Source organism: Protopterus annectens, chromosome 14.part0, assembly GCF_019279795.1.
Source record: "Protopterus annectens isolate FY-2018-M chromosome 14.part0, PAN1.0, whole genome shotgun sequence".
Taxonomy (NCBI): Eukaryota; Metazoa; Chordata; order Ceratodontiformes; family Protopteridae; genus Protopterus; species Protopterus annectens.
The window spans coordinates 1,025,939,197-1,025,957,499 of NC_056748.1; the positions used below are offsets into that span (position 1 = coordinate 1,025,939,197).

The window sequence follows — 18,303 nt, forward strand, 5'->3', positions numbered from 1 at the left end:
AGATTTATCTTTGAGCATTCACGCCAACCTAGCTTTTGAGTATTATTGTCATTGTTTTTTTTCCAAACTTGCATTTTTCCTGTTTAACACTCTACTCCAAGGGCTCCAATGAGTACAGTCAGTACAATAACAAACAGAATCTTTATTATTTACAGTAATATAAACTTTCCACATAAGTGGTATTAATCTGAAAATTTGTTTAGATAGATGCGTTTTTAATTGTTTCAGACTTGGCATTTGCCGTGAATCTACAACACCCCCCCCCCCCCCCAGAAAACATGAAGTCAACTGATCTTTATGAACAAGAATCATTTTGTTTTTTTTCTTTCCTTTAACTTTGTACTCTAGAGGTTCTAACTGAGCAATTATTTTAAAAGGTCCTTGCCAATTACTATCCTATGTACCATCCGTCTGGAATGTCTTGATTAATACTTGTGTCCCAGAGGAAAGGTTTTCTTCTGGCATAACAGGATCCTTTGACAGTAATTTGAATGCTTGCATTTCTGATAGGCTTTGACACAATTTAGAAATATCTTTTAACCATTGTTGATGCTGTGCAATCTTTTATAATGGTCTGTTTGTACTAACAGTAGGATCGAATGGCAATTGTACAGGCATTTTTTTGCCCGTCATGACTTTAAAAGGTGAGATCCCTGTTTTACTGGGAAGGAGTTCCTCTGACACCCAGCAGGATTTTAGGCAAATGTTTTACCCAATTTACACCTTTTTTCCAAGCAGGTTTTCTTAAGGCATTCCTTAAGAGTCCTGTTCATTCTTTCAACTATTCCATTAGACTGGGGATGGTAAAGAACATGAAATTGTTGTTAGATACCAAGCAAATCACACAAAGCTTTCATCAGTTTACTGACAAATTGTGGCCCATTATCAGATACGATAACTTGTGGCCATCCCTAATGACAAAAAATGTTTTTCCATAAGGCTTCTGCTGTAGCCTGAGCAGTCAATGTTTCTATAGGAATTGCTCCTACCCATTTTGAAAAAACATCAACTACCACTAGAAGATACCTGTACCCACCTTTAGCTGGGGGTAACGGACCTGCAAAGTCAATTTGGATGGCATACCAAGGTCCATCTGCTGGAGTTACCCTTAGTAACTGTGTTCTTTTTCAATTGAGCATTAACCTACAAACATATCAAGCATTTAGCATGCACTAAATCGCAGATTTTCTTTAACTGTGGATGCCAGTACTTGTTCTTTACAATGGGCCATAACTTGTGTATACCCAGATGTCCCAATGCCTGATGATTAAATTTCACTAACTGTCGTGCGTGTTGGTACAGTATATAAAGAAGACTAGAACCATCTTTAAAACTTTTTGCATAATATTGCCCTGGACATTTTCCTACAAGAGTACATTTTTCTAACTCTTCATGCATTCCAAACTTAGTTTGGATCTGCAGCAAATCATGTTGCAAATTCTGAACTGAAAATGTCTGTATGGCATGTACTGCAGTGGTTTTACCTGGTACACTAGAAAGGTGTTCTGTATAATATAATCACATTTTTTCCTTTGCTGCCTTTTGCCTTTTTTGCCATCTGATCAGCATAGTTACTTAACTGAAAATTTTCATTTGTAGCTTTCTGATGAGCTTTTACCTTTAAGATACTGTAGCAACCCACAAGGGACTGACTATGAACCAAATTCCAAACAGTCTGTAACACAGAAGCATGCTTGTGTGGTTTGCCCATATTATCAACAAACTCTCTCCTTGCCCATGTAGACATATGCAGCCGCAGAGAATTAACTATGTATGCACTGTCTGAAAAAATATTGACAGGTGGAAAATGCTATAACACAAAGAACTGCTTTCAGTTCAGCTCGCTGAGCAGACATGTGTCCCGGTAACTGAATCAGAGTCGGCTGTCCCATAGAAGGGCTTTCTGGTACTACTGCAAATCCAGTCCAATATTGTCCATTGTCCCAAAATCGAGCACTATCAACAAAGACGGATGCCCTGTTTTCCTGAAAATCAGGAGACAGAATGGGCTTTTCTGGATTTCAAATGTGCCTAATGCATTCATGTCATTTTCCTTCATATCCCATGAAGTTAGATAAGTAATACTTATCTCCTGCCTTCATTGTAACTTGCTTGACACTAAATAATGCCAACCATTTTGTAAACACTGCTTGACTGACGTCATCAATCTGTTTATTTAGCAACAAAACACAAAAGGAGCTCACCAACGCTGATGTTAACAAAAACTCCAGTTTTCACTTCAAGAGTTTAATATTCAAAACAAATGCTGGATCCAAAAGTAAGCGCTTTCACGTTCAAAAACGTTTCATCAGACTTCAATAGCAGCACATCATACTACACACCTTATATAGCAATGAATCAACTCATATCCTATTAATTAATCATCATAATTATGCAATTAATTTAAAGTTGCATATACACTGCTTTCAACAGATAAAACAAATATGCCAGCTAATTAAATAAAAATGAAAGCAAATACAATTCATTCATCACATCACACTATTAATAAGAAATTCATATATGAAATAAATATACATATATAAATATAAAAATATATAAATATATATAAATAAATATATATGCATGTTGTATATCTACATATTCCTCGTGAAAAATGCATATACACATAAAAATATATATATATACACTTATAAAATACATATAAACACTAACATCTTTAAATATTACTAATTACTATTAAAAATGAGTTCTATCCAATAGCAAGCTTTAATGTTTATAAGGTCTCGCTGCTAAGAAAGGCTTGAGTGAGACCTTATCATTTAAACCATACGCTTTATGTGCTTGTAGCCTCATTATCCATCTACATTCTATCTCTTCAGTATGGTTCTTAATATCACCTAGTCTGCTACTGTTCTTGGTTAATTCCAAGACCATAAATTTAAAACTGTGTGTCATGCCATTATCCAGGACATGTTGTGCCAGGGCATTATTTGTATTTTCTTTATTAATGGCATATATATGTTCCCTAATGCGTTCTCGTAATGTCCTGTTTGTTTTTCCCACATAGAAAAACTTGCAAATTTGGCATTGGGCTAAATAAACTAAATCTCTGGATCTACAATCTGCGTAAAACTTAAAAGTATACTCTCGTCCAGTTACTGGATGAATGAACCTATCTTCATTATTAATATATGTACACTGATTACAAGATCTACACGCACGAGTCCCTATCCTTTTAGAAAACTTACTATTCACGCTGTTTCTTTCATAACATAATAGCCTTTTTAATTACTTCATATTCCTAGAAGTTATGTTGGGTCTAACATCTACCAAATCCCTTATTTTCTCATCTGTTGTTAAAATTCTCCAATTATTATTAATGACTTCTTTAATTAGTGTATTTCTATTAGTAAAGGGAATAATCAATCTATTTTTATTGTGCGTCTCAGAATCCTTTCTATCTGAAATATTTTCTGTCTGTGAAAGAGAGGTTTACCCTTTCCCATTCTATGTTTACTACATAATGCAAGTGTGTCACTAATCTCTCTTTGCTTGTATCCTCTATCTAGAAAATTCTTCACTAGTGTCTTCTGTTGTTCCTGATGTGTCCTCCTGTGTTGTTAGCCTGGACGCTCTATAGACCTGGCCCTTCAATATATTTGAGTACACATGTTGGGGATGCATGCTATTATGATGTAATAAACTGTTTTTCCAACACGGTTTTCTATGCATAACTGTCTCTATGCCATTAAATTCCTTATTTAGTCTAACATCTAAGAATTCTATGGTGTCAAACGAGTATGTGCATTCAAACCTCAAAAAATCCGTAGTGCCATTTATATGTGACAAAATCATTCAATTCATCCTTAGTACCACTCCAAGCTATAAACACATCGTCCACAAAGCGTCCATAATACTTAATACTATCATGGAATAGAGTATTACCTAACACATAAGTGCTCTCCCGATATGCCAAAACCAGGTTAGCATAGGAGTTAGCACAAGGGGTCCCCATCGCTACCCCTTTCTGCTGTAAAAAGTAAGTGTCTTCATACATCAAAACATTGTTACTCAATACTATGTCCAAAATCAACATCCATTTCATGACTAGATTACTCGGGATGTCTTTCTCAATGAGCATTAACCTTACATAATCCAGCCCTATGTGATTGGGTATTGAAGTGAATACTATTATGTTCAGCTAGATTTTTGAGAAAATGTTGTGTATCCTTCACTATTGATTTAATCCCCTCCACGATTGGTTTAAATTGTTTATCCAAATAAATAGACATAGGCTCAGTGAGCCATCCAATCCCTGAGACAATAGGTCTCAGTGGAGGGTTGAGTAAGTCCTTGTGGATCTTTGGTAGCCCCCTAAAAACGGGAATCAACGTTTTTTCTACCAGAAAATACTTATATATATCAACATCTATCACATTGCTTAGCAGTAAATCATATAAATGACTGTGTACATCTTTAATAATCCTGTTCAATGAGGTGCCATTCAGAGGTCGATATGTTAGTTCATCTGATAAGTCATTAATCTTATTACTATACATATCATGGTCCATTATCACAATCGCCCCACCCTTATCAGCTTGACGTATTATATCATCATTATTTCTTTGTAAACTTGTTATAGCTTCTTTTTCACTCAAAGTCATATTAAAAAAATCCGGTTTGATATCATTCCTTTTATATAAATCTATCAAATCTTTCTCACATGCACGCTCAAAGGCATCTAACATAGGGTGTAATTGCGGTGTAGAAGTCGAAGGTTTTCTAAGACCATTCATATCATCTGCATTAGTATTACATGTGTGATTACCAAATAACAATTTCAAACTAATATTCCTAGTGAACATCTTAATGTCTATTATGTCAGTCACATCAGTGAAACCAGAAGGTATAAAATTAAGTCCCTTGTTCAAAACAGAGACCTCGTGTTCCGTTAAACTGTACCTTGAAATGTTGACTACTAAACCCTGTTCATGCGTCGTAGCGCTTTCTTTTGTAATTTGTACATTTCCTCGGTGCTCTTCCTTTTTCTTACCTTCTTCTGTGGTGACCATGCTTTTCGTTCGAACTGCCTGATCGGCAAAGGAAAAGAATGAAATCCATTCCCCTTGATGAACACTTCTTGATTGGAAGTAACAGTAGATTCAGAAGGAGTTATATCAGGTACCCTTCTTCTAACGACCCTTGTACTTGAATCAACTGTTTCACTCAATTCCTGTGCTTGCGAAGTATTAGCTATATCCACGCCATTCGAATGCACCATCGCCTCCACTACTACTCTGCCTGCTGACGTCATTACGTTGCCTGTACCAACTCGTGGATTGTCATGGCCAATGACATTGTTTGTTCCTGCCTCCGCCCCCATTGCAGGCACGGAAGCTGATGATAACGAATTGCTTCTAGTGAAAGTCTCATCTCTCTTATTATTGACATTATTATTGTTAAATCGTCCATGTACTCTGTTTTATTAATGTGATTATTGTTCAATCTGTTTATTTAGCTGAGTCTCATTTACCAAAGCCTGCATGACATATTGTGGTGTCTGTACTATAATGTCTTTAGAAAAGCTGTTAGGTATTCAGTTTGTTTTAAACCCCAGTAAATGGCCAATAGTTGCTGAATACATGGGTGATATCCCCTCTCAACATGTGTCATCTTCCTACTGAAAAATGTAATGGGGTGTAAAGTCTTTTCCATTCTAGAATCAGAGCCCTAAGGCCACTCCTGTAAAAGCACAACAGAGAGTGTGTTGGGTCCAGCTGCTGCCTGTAACACAAAAGGACATGTTAGACTTGGAGCTACTAATTGTGTAGCCTTTGCCATTGCCAATGTTGTCTTTAAATCACAAAAAGCTGTATTATTTTTTTGGTCCCCACTCCAGAAAGGGTAATTCTTTCTGGCTAGAAAGCATGTCATACAGAGGAGCTGCCATGCTGGCATAATCCTCTATGAATTCGCTATTATAATTCATGATACCCAGAAATTTGTGCAAATCTGGAATGATAACTTGTTTATCCATTTGCAAAATTCCCTGCAACCTCTGTGAACAAGGAGTATGCCTGGAAGGACATAAGATAGTACCTAGAAATTTTACTTCAGATGACATGAATTGTACCTTTTCACTTTTAACTTTAAACCCTGCCTCCTGCAGTGTTTGAAGGACCTGTGTCACTTTAGCTAAATGCTGTTCTTTTGTTTCAGACTGTATTAGTATGTCATCAGTGTAATGCAGAACAGAATCAACAGATTCTAAACCTTGTAGTATTCGTCCAACTATTTGGTGAAATATAACCGGACTGTTTAGAAACCCCTGCAGTAACTGCATCATGACATACTGTTCATTTTGAAAAGTAAAGGCAAACCTTTGCCAATCTTTTTTCTGCAGTGGTACTGCAAAAAAAAAAAATTAGCTAATTCTATGACCGTAAACCACCAATTTCGTGGTTTTCTTCTTGCTGTTAACTCTGGGACCCCTGGGATCAGTTGAGCCCGGGGAGTCGTGAATTGGTTTACTTTTTGTAGATCAATAATCAGTCGGTAAGTGCCATCTTTCTTTCTTTTTAACTGGCCATATGGGTGAATTTGTAGGGCTATTTCCCTTTTGAATTATTCCCACATCAAGCCATCGTTGTATGCAATTTTGTACGTCTGTCTCTGCTTCCTTTGGGATCGGATACTGTTTTTGAAACGGTGGAATAAAATATTCGTCACTACCTACAGAAACTGCTTCCTGTAGCTTCCCGCAGTCTATGGGCCCTTGAGACCACAACGTAGGGAACTGTTTTACCTTTAACCATACTTCATTTTCAATAGGGCTGACAGTACGGCCCTTTTAAGAACTGTTTGATACATGTATTGCCTCAATCATACACAAGATGGGACCTTGTCCTTGCCATATAATGCCATTAGGAAGATCTGTGACAATTCCCATTTTGGATAATATACCCATTCCCAAGATTGTGGAAGTGCAAGAATTATGCATCAAAAATACCCCTTTCACTGGTTCCCCTTGATGGGAGAATTGTACGTGTACAGGTTTACTACCTATGGCTAGACATCCAGAGCCATTAAAGCCTGAAATACATGTACATTTAGACAAGTCAGGAGGCAAATGCCTACCTGTCACTGAGACAGTCACCCCTGTATCTAGAAGAACATCTTTCCACAGGTTCCCCTCTACCCAAATGTTGATAAGTGGTCGTCCATCTTTCCCTTTCTTGAAGTTAGTCAAGAAAGAGACTTGGGTGGGAGGAGTCACACCCCTATAGTTGATCTACTTACTTCCCACCTCGAATCATCAGTGGTATTGGACTGCAAAGGACATAATTGCAGTGTTTCCTCGACCTCTTCACAGTCAACATAAGAAGATCGATTAAGTTCATGATGCAAGGCTATTTGCTGCTGATAATTAGGATTTACTGGTCCATCAAGAACAAAGTCAGAAGGAACAGTTCTATCCTGTGTGCTAACAATATTACCTTGTACATTGACACTTGGTGTCACACCATCCCTTTGCTGTACTGGGAACACTGACTTGAGTATTTGTGCTATATAGGGGTTGTTGCTGTAGTCCCCTATATCCGTCTGTCACATATTGTTGTGAAGTGTACTGCTTTGTTTGTTCTTCTGGCTGCATTATCTGTTGCTGTCGTGGTACACGTGGCTTATCAAAATTTTTCACGGTAAGAAACTCACCCTTTGCCATCTGCGATAATATTTGCAATCATTTTTAGTATGACCTACCTGTTTACAAGAATAACAAATAGGCAGTCTCTTTGGAGGATGTTCTGTAGACTGAGTAACTTGTGAAGGTAACTGAGTGGCTGGGGGAGCTGATGATGCCTATTGTTGCCCCTGCATAACTTGCCCTCGACGTGATTGTCCTGCTACCTGCTGTGGGACTTGCTGTCCCTGATTAATCCATCTCCCACGCCCCCTTCCCCTTACTTCACTAACAGTAGGTGCAGAACAGAGAGTGTAAATCTTTTGCTTATGAATAGCATGATCTTTACACATAATACGTGCTTGCAGCAATGTATCTACTAACTCTGAGTGTATTTGAAGATTCCTCATAAGTAAGTTTGATATCCCCTGGGACACCTTCCAAATGGTCCAAAAAGGAGCGTATAACAGCTTCTTGGAAATTGACATATTTCATATCTTTTTCATCACTGTCATTAACTAGCATATATACCAGCTGGTTCGGCTTGTTCTTCCGAAGAATCACAGACTGTCATTTGAAACTGATCTAAAAGTGTTTGTGTGACAGATTGCCCCCTCGTGTATGCTAACAATACTGCTGTCATTCATAGGTGTTTAGTTTGTATTGAATACTGATTTTGCTGAATATAAGCCATGAAACGCTGAGGAATAAAATTCCATAAACAATCTTCAAGTGTATCATTCTATACAGTGCCTACAGTTTTAAGAACCCAAGTTTCAAATGTAATCATGTTATTAAAAATAATCTTCTGTTCATCCCACTTGGGGAGAGATTCTAACATCCTAGACTGATGATAAACTTCAGCAAAAAAACATGCTGAGGCTATGATAGGACTGGTAACAGCAGTTTATAGTGCTTTAGATTGATATTTTTCTAACAGGGCTTGTAATTTTAAAAGATCTTGATTAGCTAAGTCTACTGCTCTAGGAACCTCAGATTCCTGTCTCTCCAATTGAGCTTGTAATGTGTTTATTTCCTCCCTTGCAACAATTATGTCATGCTGTGTGTCAGCCAGTTGCCTGTCATATTTTTCTTGCAAATGGACAATTTTACTCATTAACCCTTCTATCATACCAGCAGCTTTACTGCCCTGTTCAATAACAGTTTGTGTAAAGGTCTTAATTTCAGTCTGTGAGGCTTTCAAAAAGTGAGAAAATTATTTTGTACATTCAGCAGCATCAGCATGCAGTTTACCAGACGCATTCCATTTATCACATTAAGTTTGAAAATGACCCATGAGGTCAAGATCCTGTTGGTTGCTAACTTTAGCAATCCAATCTTTAAATGCCTGCAAATCAGACTGCAAAGTACAAACTTTGACATCTGCATTACTCTCTAACAAATCTTTTGCAACAGGACATATAGAAACAAGAGCCATTGTCTGTGCTTCAGGCATTACTTTACCCTGGTTGTATTCCAGGTTTTGCACAATACATTTATGACAAGGCATGCAAAAAGCAACATTTAAATAATTGCAAATAACACATTTTTGTACATTCTGTGGCACTTTTTCTTTACGTACATACCAATCAATGGTAGCAATCCATTTGCATAATGCTTTGTCAGTTTTCCCTAATAAAGACTTACAGGTGCTAACATGCTGATCATACCATGTATTTAAATAATGCCACACATCTGCATATGGTTGAGACACATCAAAAATAAAAGACTGAATGCACTTCTTGGCATTTTCACAAATTGAAGTCATTGTTAAAAAGAAAAACAGAAGAAAATATTTACCACAAATGTTCAGGACAAGGTGGCTAGTCTTGACACAGAGATCAGTTGTGGGAGAATTCTCTGCTGGCTTTTACTAGATGCTGATGAGACAGATTTTTGACAGTGGAAAATTTGGACCTTGTATATCACAAACTGTCTGAAGGAGAATTACTGTACTGCGCTGCAGTGTTTGTCCTCCAGTCAATGGACAAAGTTTTAGGAAGAGAAGAATCGATTCTAAGAAGGTCTGCGCTGGAATATTATACTGTGAGAGGCACCTCTTTAGGTCACCCCCCGCCCACGGTTGTTTGTACTAGACTGGTCTCGCCACTGTTAAAGTGGTACTACACTGTTCAGGTAGTCTGTACCTTTACTCAGTGAAGACACAGACAGTTCTGCTGTTACAACATTCATTTACTGCACACAAGGTTTACATGTAGCTTAACAATGAAAGGTATATACATCAAAATGTACTTCAGCTTAGAATAATCAAAGTCTCTGATACACAAGAAAATGTCCCAATCTTTATAGTGTCTTTTCTGCCTACATCAGCAGTTTAGAGAATTTGCCAGAATAATAAGTGTTTCCTTTGAAGCTGGTTTGCTGACAGTTTGTTTTCCATATTTCAAACATTCTGTTCCTGAAGAATAACGCCTTTTATCCTTGGCCTATCTTGCATATCATATTGACAAGACACAGCTGCATACAAGAGTTCGTCTTTACCTGCTTGTAGATAATAAATCTCACAAGCTGCATAGCTTATAAAAGATACAATATTTTTCTTCTGACTCTTATTAACAATAAATGCCAAACTATATGTTTTTGGCAAGTTAGTTAACTGCGTGCACTCTACACACTGAAATGCAGAACATTTATTTTACATTTTCAGACAAAAATCCACTAAAATCAATTTTACCTTGTTCTTTACTCTCACAAGCCCAGGGGGCATCTGCTTGAAAGTAATTAATCCATATATATTCAACATTCTCAGTATTCAACACAATATCCCCTCCTTTAATACTTCTTTCAATGGCTTTTATAACCCCTAAATGTAAAACTATGCATTTTATCTGAACTTATGTATGTTTAGCTAAGGAATTACTCTCCACCTTCCTACATATGTCAGATAGGTGTTGGGCTATCCTTTCTTTTAACATCCTGTTGGTTTTTCCAGCATAAAATCAAGTCCGTTTTTCATAGGTGGCTAAGTAAATCACATTCTTGGTTTTACAAGTGACAAACATATGAAAATAAAATGTCTTACTTATATTAGGGTGTTTAAAAATGTTCAACGATAAGCGATAGCATCCAGTAGAAAAAACACCAAAAGTTACCATGAAATATGATGCAAAGTGCTTGAAAGTACCACCAGGCAACAAGGAAATTAAAATCCACAGTTTATTCACAAACCACATGAAAAATATTAACGCTCTTCTATCACAGGTACTAAATGCGTTTTCGTCTCACAATGTGGGACTTCATCAGATACTGAAATGTTGTGCTTATGCTAGTTAAATACTTTAAGTCCCACATTGTGAGACAAAAACGCATTTAGTACCTGTGATAGAAGAGCGTTAATATTTTTCGTGTGGTTTGTGAATAAACTGTGGATTTTAATTTCCTTGTTGCCTGGTGGTACTTTCAAGCACTTTGCATCATATTTCATGGTAACTTTTGGGTGTTTAAAAATGTTATTTATATAGTGACAAAACTGGCAATCATAGCAAGGCACAGTATTTTTTAGTTTAAATTATAGCATTCTTAATGTACATGCATAAGTCTTTATAACACAGCTGTTTCAGATTCCTACATTTCCTAAGCACAAAACTAGGTGATGAACCTACAGTTTCATTAACTACATCAGATGTGCATAGTATAGGCCAAGTTGTTTAACCCTATTGGTATGTGCATTATATTGCATAATATAGCCAAACTTATTTCTGGAAGTACTATCTTCCAGTTGCTGACACTGCAGGTCACATGCTGACTGGCTTACTATTTTCGAATGCCCCAGGCTTCAGATTTTTAAGCAAGATTTTCAAAATGTCTGTGGCCAAATTTTGCCCAACTGCATTGCACTGTCTCCTCTGTTTTTTTGTTGAGAATGGGCTCTAGAATCAGTTCTGGGTTAGCGCAAAAGGGTTGATGTTTGTGGCACAAAATGCCTTGCATGTAGATAAAAGCAAAATATTCCTTCTACATTGGGAGAACACAAGGTCTTGAATGAATATTTGTCGAGTTAGAGCAGAAATCTGTCTATCCTGGTAGTAGGAAGGGAACCCAGAGGAAATTAACTCATTGGTTTGCATCTATCTTTTTGATAAGAAAATAAATGAATGTAACTGGAAGCCATTTTGGATTTTTTTTTTGAAAATTGAATTACTGCTTTAACTTTAAACATAGTTGTAAAATTAAGCTAAATTTTAAAGGCATAATAACTATAATTAAGGTGTGTTTTATTTTCTTTGCAAGGGGTGATATCCAATCATTTTATGGAGTGCATGCATTTAAGGCTACCATTTCTTGTGTAAGTTTGTATTTCATTTTTTATTTTAAATAAAGAAGTTGGTTGACTGTTCTGTTCAGGATGTTGCTGATTTAGACCCACACATGTTTTCCTGTCTCTGTTTACTTGCTTAATTCATTTTGGAGTTACGGGGGAGTCAGAACCTGTTCTGGCATTTAATGCAAAGATATTAGCCCTGAACAGGATGTCAGCCCATATCATGATGCACAAGAGCAAACTTGCCCACAAACAGGACAAGCACACCTAGAGGCAGTGCTGAGCTGACTGTGATCCAGGCAAGTCTGTGTGTGTGCTATAATTTTGCTTGCAAGTAGCATGGAAGGTAAAGGCTACAAACTGGTGCACACTAATTCTGATCTTGAGTGTTTCTGTATAGTGTGGAGTATACCAGCAGCTATCAATTTGGCTTGTCATCTAACAGCTGCATATAACATCTTGTTCTTCATTTAACTTCCAGTGAAGCTTGTTTTGTTTCATTTTCTTCATATGCATTTTCTTTTCTTTTCCTTCAGAGGTGGAACCCTTTAAGCAATCCTATATGTCTGAGAAGATCCTTCTGAGATTGCTGAAACACCACAATGTTATTCAGGAACTTAAGTTTGATGAAAAAGAGAGGAAGACTTCAGAGTATGTCCTATACCAGAGAAACAAGCCTGTGGACTACTTTGTACTCATACTTCAGGTATGTAGTAACACTGACATTGTGCGAACGTTGTTCAGGTATCTGCATAAAGAGCCTTGTAACTAATTATCTACCTGACTCTAGCATGACTATAGCCCCATATCATTCATACCTACGCAGTCATCCATCAGACAACCCCATGTTAATATTACTTTCCACCTCCAAATTACAAGAACCCACCACCAAATTAAACGTGTCTTGACTGGCCTCTTACTACATTGTTGGGGCCCCAAGATTAGTGACACCCCCAAAGTATCAATCCAGACCTTACCATACCTCAACCTCTTAGCACAAGAATTTTGGACACACCCAAAAATAATGTGGGACAAAGACCAACAACATTTTAAATACTGCTGTTATAAACTTAGAAGGTTGACAGAATAACAGGTTTTGCATCAGCATGCATCTGCAGGGTATGAAGTTTGAAACTCAAATCGTTTGCCATTATACCATTTACTTCTGTCAAATCATTGATAATTGAAAACCACAGATATTATGGGGAACAGACCAAAAGTATAAGGCAAAAATATGGGCAGTTGAGAAATATGGGGTTCATGTATTCCCAGAATCCGTTATAACCCCCATTATCACAGAGGAATGTGTTCTGAAGATGCTACAAAAAGACCAAAAATATTTCCTCCATGGAACCTAATAACATACTTGGATGTTTAATAAATCACAGAAAACATGGCCTTTCTGAACCTCCCCTCCAGCTATTTAACCTAAATAGGATTCTTTTGCACTGCAGTGCTGCTGTCTCTTCCAAGTGCTGCCCTGCATCTGGCCTCAGTATTTATAGGCCCATCAGTCTATCAAGCCTGATGTGCAAAGTTGCGGTTCATGTCATAGCTGATCTCATCCATTGCAGTATCACAAGTCTCATTTGGCTAGACTCTCAACAGTTGAGCTTTGTCAAAAGGATATCCTGTCTATTAAATCGAGTTTACTTTTTTGACAAGATTACTCAGATTCTTTAAGAGGTCATGCTTTTCACACAGTATGTCTGGGTGTAGCCAAGGTGACTAACACCATTCTCCATGTAAGTAAGCTAAATGCTTTAAATATCCTTAGGTACTAACATGGATAGCAAATGGGCTAAAAGACAGAAACCACAATTCATATGGCAGGTGCCTCATCTCCAAATATGAAGCTAACCAGTGAGTTTCCCAGGGCTAAGACACCTCCTTTTCATCATTTACTTCTCTGATCTCCAAATTGATAAGCAGGACCTATAGTTAACTAAGTTTGCAGATTATTGTCAGGGCACCCTGTGGCACCTGTTGTATGTATGAAGTATGATTGTCGAGAATGAAAATGGCCAGATGAGTATTTTCACCTTGTGAGCGAAGGGTTCTTCTGATCTAAAATGAGCATAAGGCAAAAAGGGCTCATCTGTCTATTTACTTACTTCTTGATTACTACTGTCTATGTGTTTTACTCAAGTTGTTTGCATATTTTACTAGTTATGTAAAATCAATACTACTTGGCTAATGTTTAATAAACCAAAAAGTTTATTTGGAAAAACACACGTCTGTGTATTACTTAGTCAGAGACTAATGGTATCAGTTTTTTTTTTTAAACCACGCACTGTTTCAGTTCTTTCTTTAATTAATTTTCTAAATTAGCTGGAGCTCCTCATGGGTTCTGGATTCTTTGGTTACTATGTTTCAGGTACTGGTAAAAAAGTGTGCCTTTCTTGGTCATGATGTAAATTATGCAGAAAAGGGTTACTCCCATAGGGGTTTGCCTTCAAATGTCCTTCCCTCTCCAAGTATGACAACATCAACATATATGGATGCTTAGCCATAGCCACCATCTGGTGTTAACCACTCTGGTGATTAGCATCAGCAGATACTGCCTTAAGCTTCTTCCACAGGATTTTTTTTTTTTTTTGCCAAATGTACTCACTGGTTTTCTCAGTTTGGGGATGATTGATGTGGTAGCACAGAATTCTTATTGAGTTCTCCTCTGCTCTCTACATTTACCCATAAGTGCAGTGATTTTATTGTGGCTTACCTGCTTGTGAATTCAACCCCCTCCCCCACCTGGGTTGTAACTCGTACAGGAACGAAATGGACCAGAGAGGCAACACTGCTACACATATTGGGCTTTAGCTTGTACGTTTTGGTACTAATTCTACCTTTTTTACATGTTAACGTCATAGAAGATGTCTTAGACAATGACACATGACAAGGAATCATGTTTTTCCTTGGATCCTAGGCAAACATCTTTGGACCTGCCAACCCAGTAGCCTGTTCATTGCCCTGCTTCCACTAGATCATGAGAGAGGCCATGCCTACCAACATAATCCTCTTCCCTGGATAGCTGCTAGTCAAACCCAGGTGGCCTCAGCCATAGTCCAGGCCTCATCCCACTATGCAATGGTGCTGGATCCCTGGGAGCTCATCTGTGAATTACAAGCTACTTAATTATATTGAGGATAACTTTCCATGTATCCCATATTATTCTTTTAGAGTTCTTGCTAGTTTAGCTGTATGCCTTAACTGGCAGTTCACAAAGTAAGATGCCACTTTATCTGCCTCAAGGGGACTTGCTCATGGTAGAGGCTCACAGTGGCAAAAGAGTATCTCGTGAAGACTTCATATGTACAGTTGAACTTAGGACCTTATTCCTGCAGCATGGTTTACAAAGACCACCATCTGGTATATATGCAGTGTTCATATTTTATGGAATTTTCCAGTACAAGTCACCTAATTCCTGTGGTTTCTCTGGCATCTTTGTTGAATGTTATGATTTGTAAAAAAACAAAGGATCCAATCACAACTCCACAAAATACTGGTAAACAGAGCAAAGAATCCTAGACCATAAAGACTCCCATTATAAAAGCGAACTTTATTAGAAAACAAACAAATGAATAAATACACATTTCCTGTATACAGTATGTAAACAAACAAGTCAACTAATAAATAATACATTTTAAAATCACTTAATAGATACTATGTTCTTTAAATATTAAAAAAAACTGAAAAAAAATGCTACTATTTAAATGACTTATTAAATGTTATAACTGTACATAAAATATCTGATAAAAAGTATAACATATGCTTGAAATAAAAATATTAAAACAATAAAAACAAATCAAGCCCTGGACTTTAAGATAGGTTTCAGAGAAATGTAATCATTTATTCCCGGGGGGTTTGAAGGATTTAACCTAACTTGCCGTATAACTTCTTTCTCCTCCAACAAGAGTTTGTAATCACCACCCCTGGGATTAAAAACTACTTTTTCAAGTATTGCAAAACGAAAATTGTGGTTAGAATTGTTTGACAATATATGTCTAAACAGAGTTTGTATTTTCCTTTTGAATATTATATATGTGTTCATAAATTCTATTTTTTAGTTAAGCTGGAAGAAAGCGCTTATTCATTTGTTTGGTTTCTAATAAAGTTCGCTTTTATAATGGGAGTCTTTATGGTCTAGGATTCTTTGCTCCCTTTACCAGTTATTTCGTGGAGTTGTGATTGGATCCTTTGGTTTTTTACAAGTCAATTTTTTGCTGTGGTTTTCTGGTAGCATGGATTCTCTGGACGAGATCCCTACACTTTTTTCACCATTTCAAAGGAATGAACTTAATAGTTTGCATTCTGAGCTGCAGATAGTGAAAGGCAAACTAACAAGACTCATTGAGCTGATGAGTCAACCACCACAACCACCAAAGAACATAGTATCTATTAAGTGATTTTAAAATGTATTATTTATTAGTTGACTTGTTTGTTTACATATTGTATACATATGTGCATATATGGTATACAGGAAATGTGTATTTTGTTTGAATTATTTGAAGAGTTACATCAATTCCTTGATTGGATTCATTAATTTCCTGTGGTTTTATATATAAGAACGTGGTGCTGCGGTAGCGTTGTCGCCTTACAGTAAGACGTTGTCCGGTTCGATTCTCAGCTAGAGCGTCTTCTGCGTGGAGACATGCGTGACTGGGCGTACCTTCGTTGAAGGTTGCGTGTCAGGCCAGGCAAGCCGGTACGTAAAAATCAACTGCCAATCATTAGCGGTCCGGACTTCCGCTGTGGCGACCCCTAACCAGGAAAAGCCGAAAGACACACACATAATTTCTCACTGCTTACTTGAATCTGATGAAGGTCAGTTAAGCTGGAAGAAAGCGCTTATTCATTTGTTTGGTTTCTAATAAACAAACAACAGAAAGCACTTGAAAGCACCAACCAACACCAAACAAGTGCTACGGGCCAAAGGAAACTGCAACCACGAGTCCACTTCAAATCTTTTAATAGCAGCTCCACGAACCATCCACATAAACGCAATTACACAGAGTAAATAGCCAGCGTTTTCATCCAAACACTTGGACTTCATCAGACAATATGTTCCCATTTAATTAATCTATTTATACTAAATTGATAACCCTCCAACCAATGTAAAACCCCCAAGCACATTCAAAATAAACCTATAGACCGACAAGCCTCATTGAATATTAATGTTGAATTAAAACATAAACTATGAAATACGTATGTATAACCTTTAAAATGTACTAAATGCATTAAAAACTATAACATTAAAAATATGTATAAAAACAGTACATAAATACATGAATTAAATTAATTACAATGTTTCAACCTTTATAAAATAAAGTGCTTGTGCTCACTAACATGTTTGAACATAATGAAACATCTCCCTCTACTGTCAAGATTCAATATTGCACACGACATTCCAAAAATACAATGAATACCAATTCCTCTATACAAAAATACTATAAATTTAAAAACTAACTAACTAATATTCATGAATACATGTACTTTGCTTGGATATAATTTCATAAATAAATAACATAAATCATGCTTCAAATCCTAACACTTACTGTATTTATTTAAAAACTCCTAGATTTTATTGGCCCTTATTTTTAATAAGGATGATATACTCAAATAGTCATTTATTTATTGGTTTCTAATAAAGTTTGCTTTTATAATGGGAATCCTTATGATCTAGGATTCTTTGCTCCGTTTACCAGTTATTTCGTGGAATGTTATGATTTGACATATACTTTCCAGGTTAATGTTCAATGATTGTACTGAAACACATTCCCCCATGTTCTAAATTAACCTCAAATTTAGTTTCTGTCTACAGCTAGCCATAGGTCACCCCCTTCCTTCACAACAAAATATTCTCTCACAGCCCATTTTACTGATGTCTAGATGAGCTACACACTAATGGTCTCCTTACAACCAGCCTTTATTTTAGACGGATTTCTAATCTCCATTTAGTTATGATTTCAGCAGCACTTTGATACCTGAAGTACAGGGGAGCCCTTACCTTGGCAGAGCTTTCCTCTCATGTTCTTTCTCTACCATACCATACTTTTAATTTTTTCTTTTCCTGTGAAGAGAACAACATGGAAAATGTATTGATTAAGATTCTTGTTTTTGAAACATTTCATTGTTTTATGGTTAAAAAATCAGGTTCCTATTATATAATCGAAGACGCAATCCTTCAAATGCGTTTTGATCGAACTTGAAAGTACAAAACAGCAAAATAGCGAAACGGCATACAAGCGATTTCTTTCCCTGGGAAAGAAATCACTTGGCCACCTCTGTTACTTTGCCATTTTTGTCACTGTAGTGTGATCTTGGAGTTGGTATATCTAAGTAGGGGGTGTGGGGGCGAAGCCTCCCACTTTATGTAATG

General features: G+C 36.9%; 1 protein-coding gene across 1 annotated transcript in view; it reads left to right on the plus strand.

Moving 5' to 3' along the window:
* CNNM1 (cyclin and CBS domain divalent metal cation transport mediator 1) overlaps positions 1 to 18,303 on the plus strand; it is a 580,179-nt gene that overhangs the window by 168,245 nt on the left and 393,631 nt on the right. Inside the window, exon 4 of the mRNA XM_044056831.1 lies at positions 12,461 to 12,630. Coding sequence (XP_043912766.1) covers positions 12,461 to 12,630 — 170 coding nt within the window. The remainder of the gene's footprint in view (positions 1 to 12,460; positions 12,631 to 18,303) is intronic.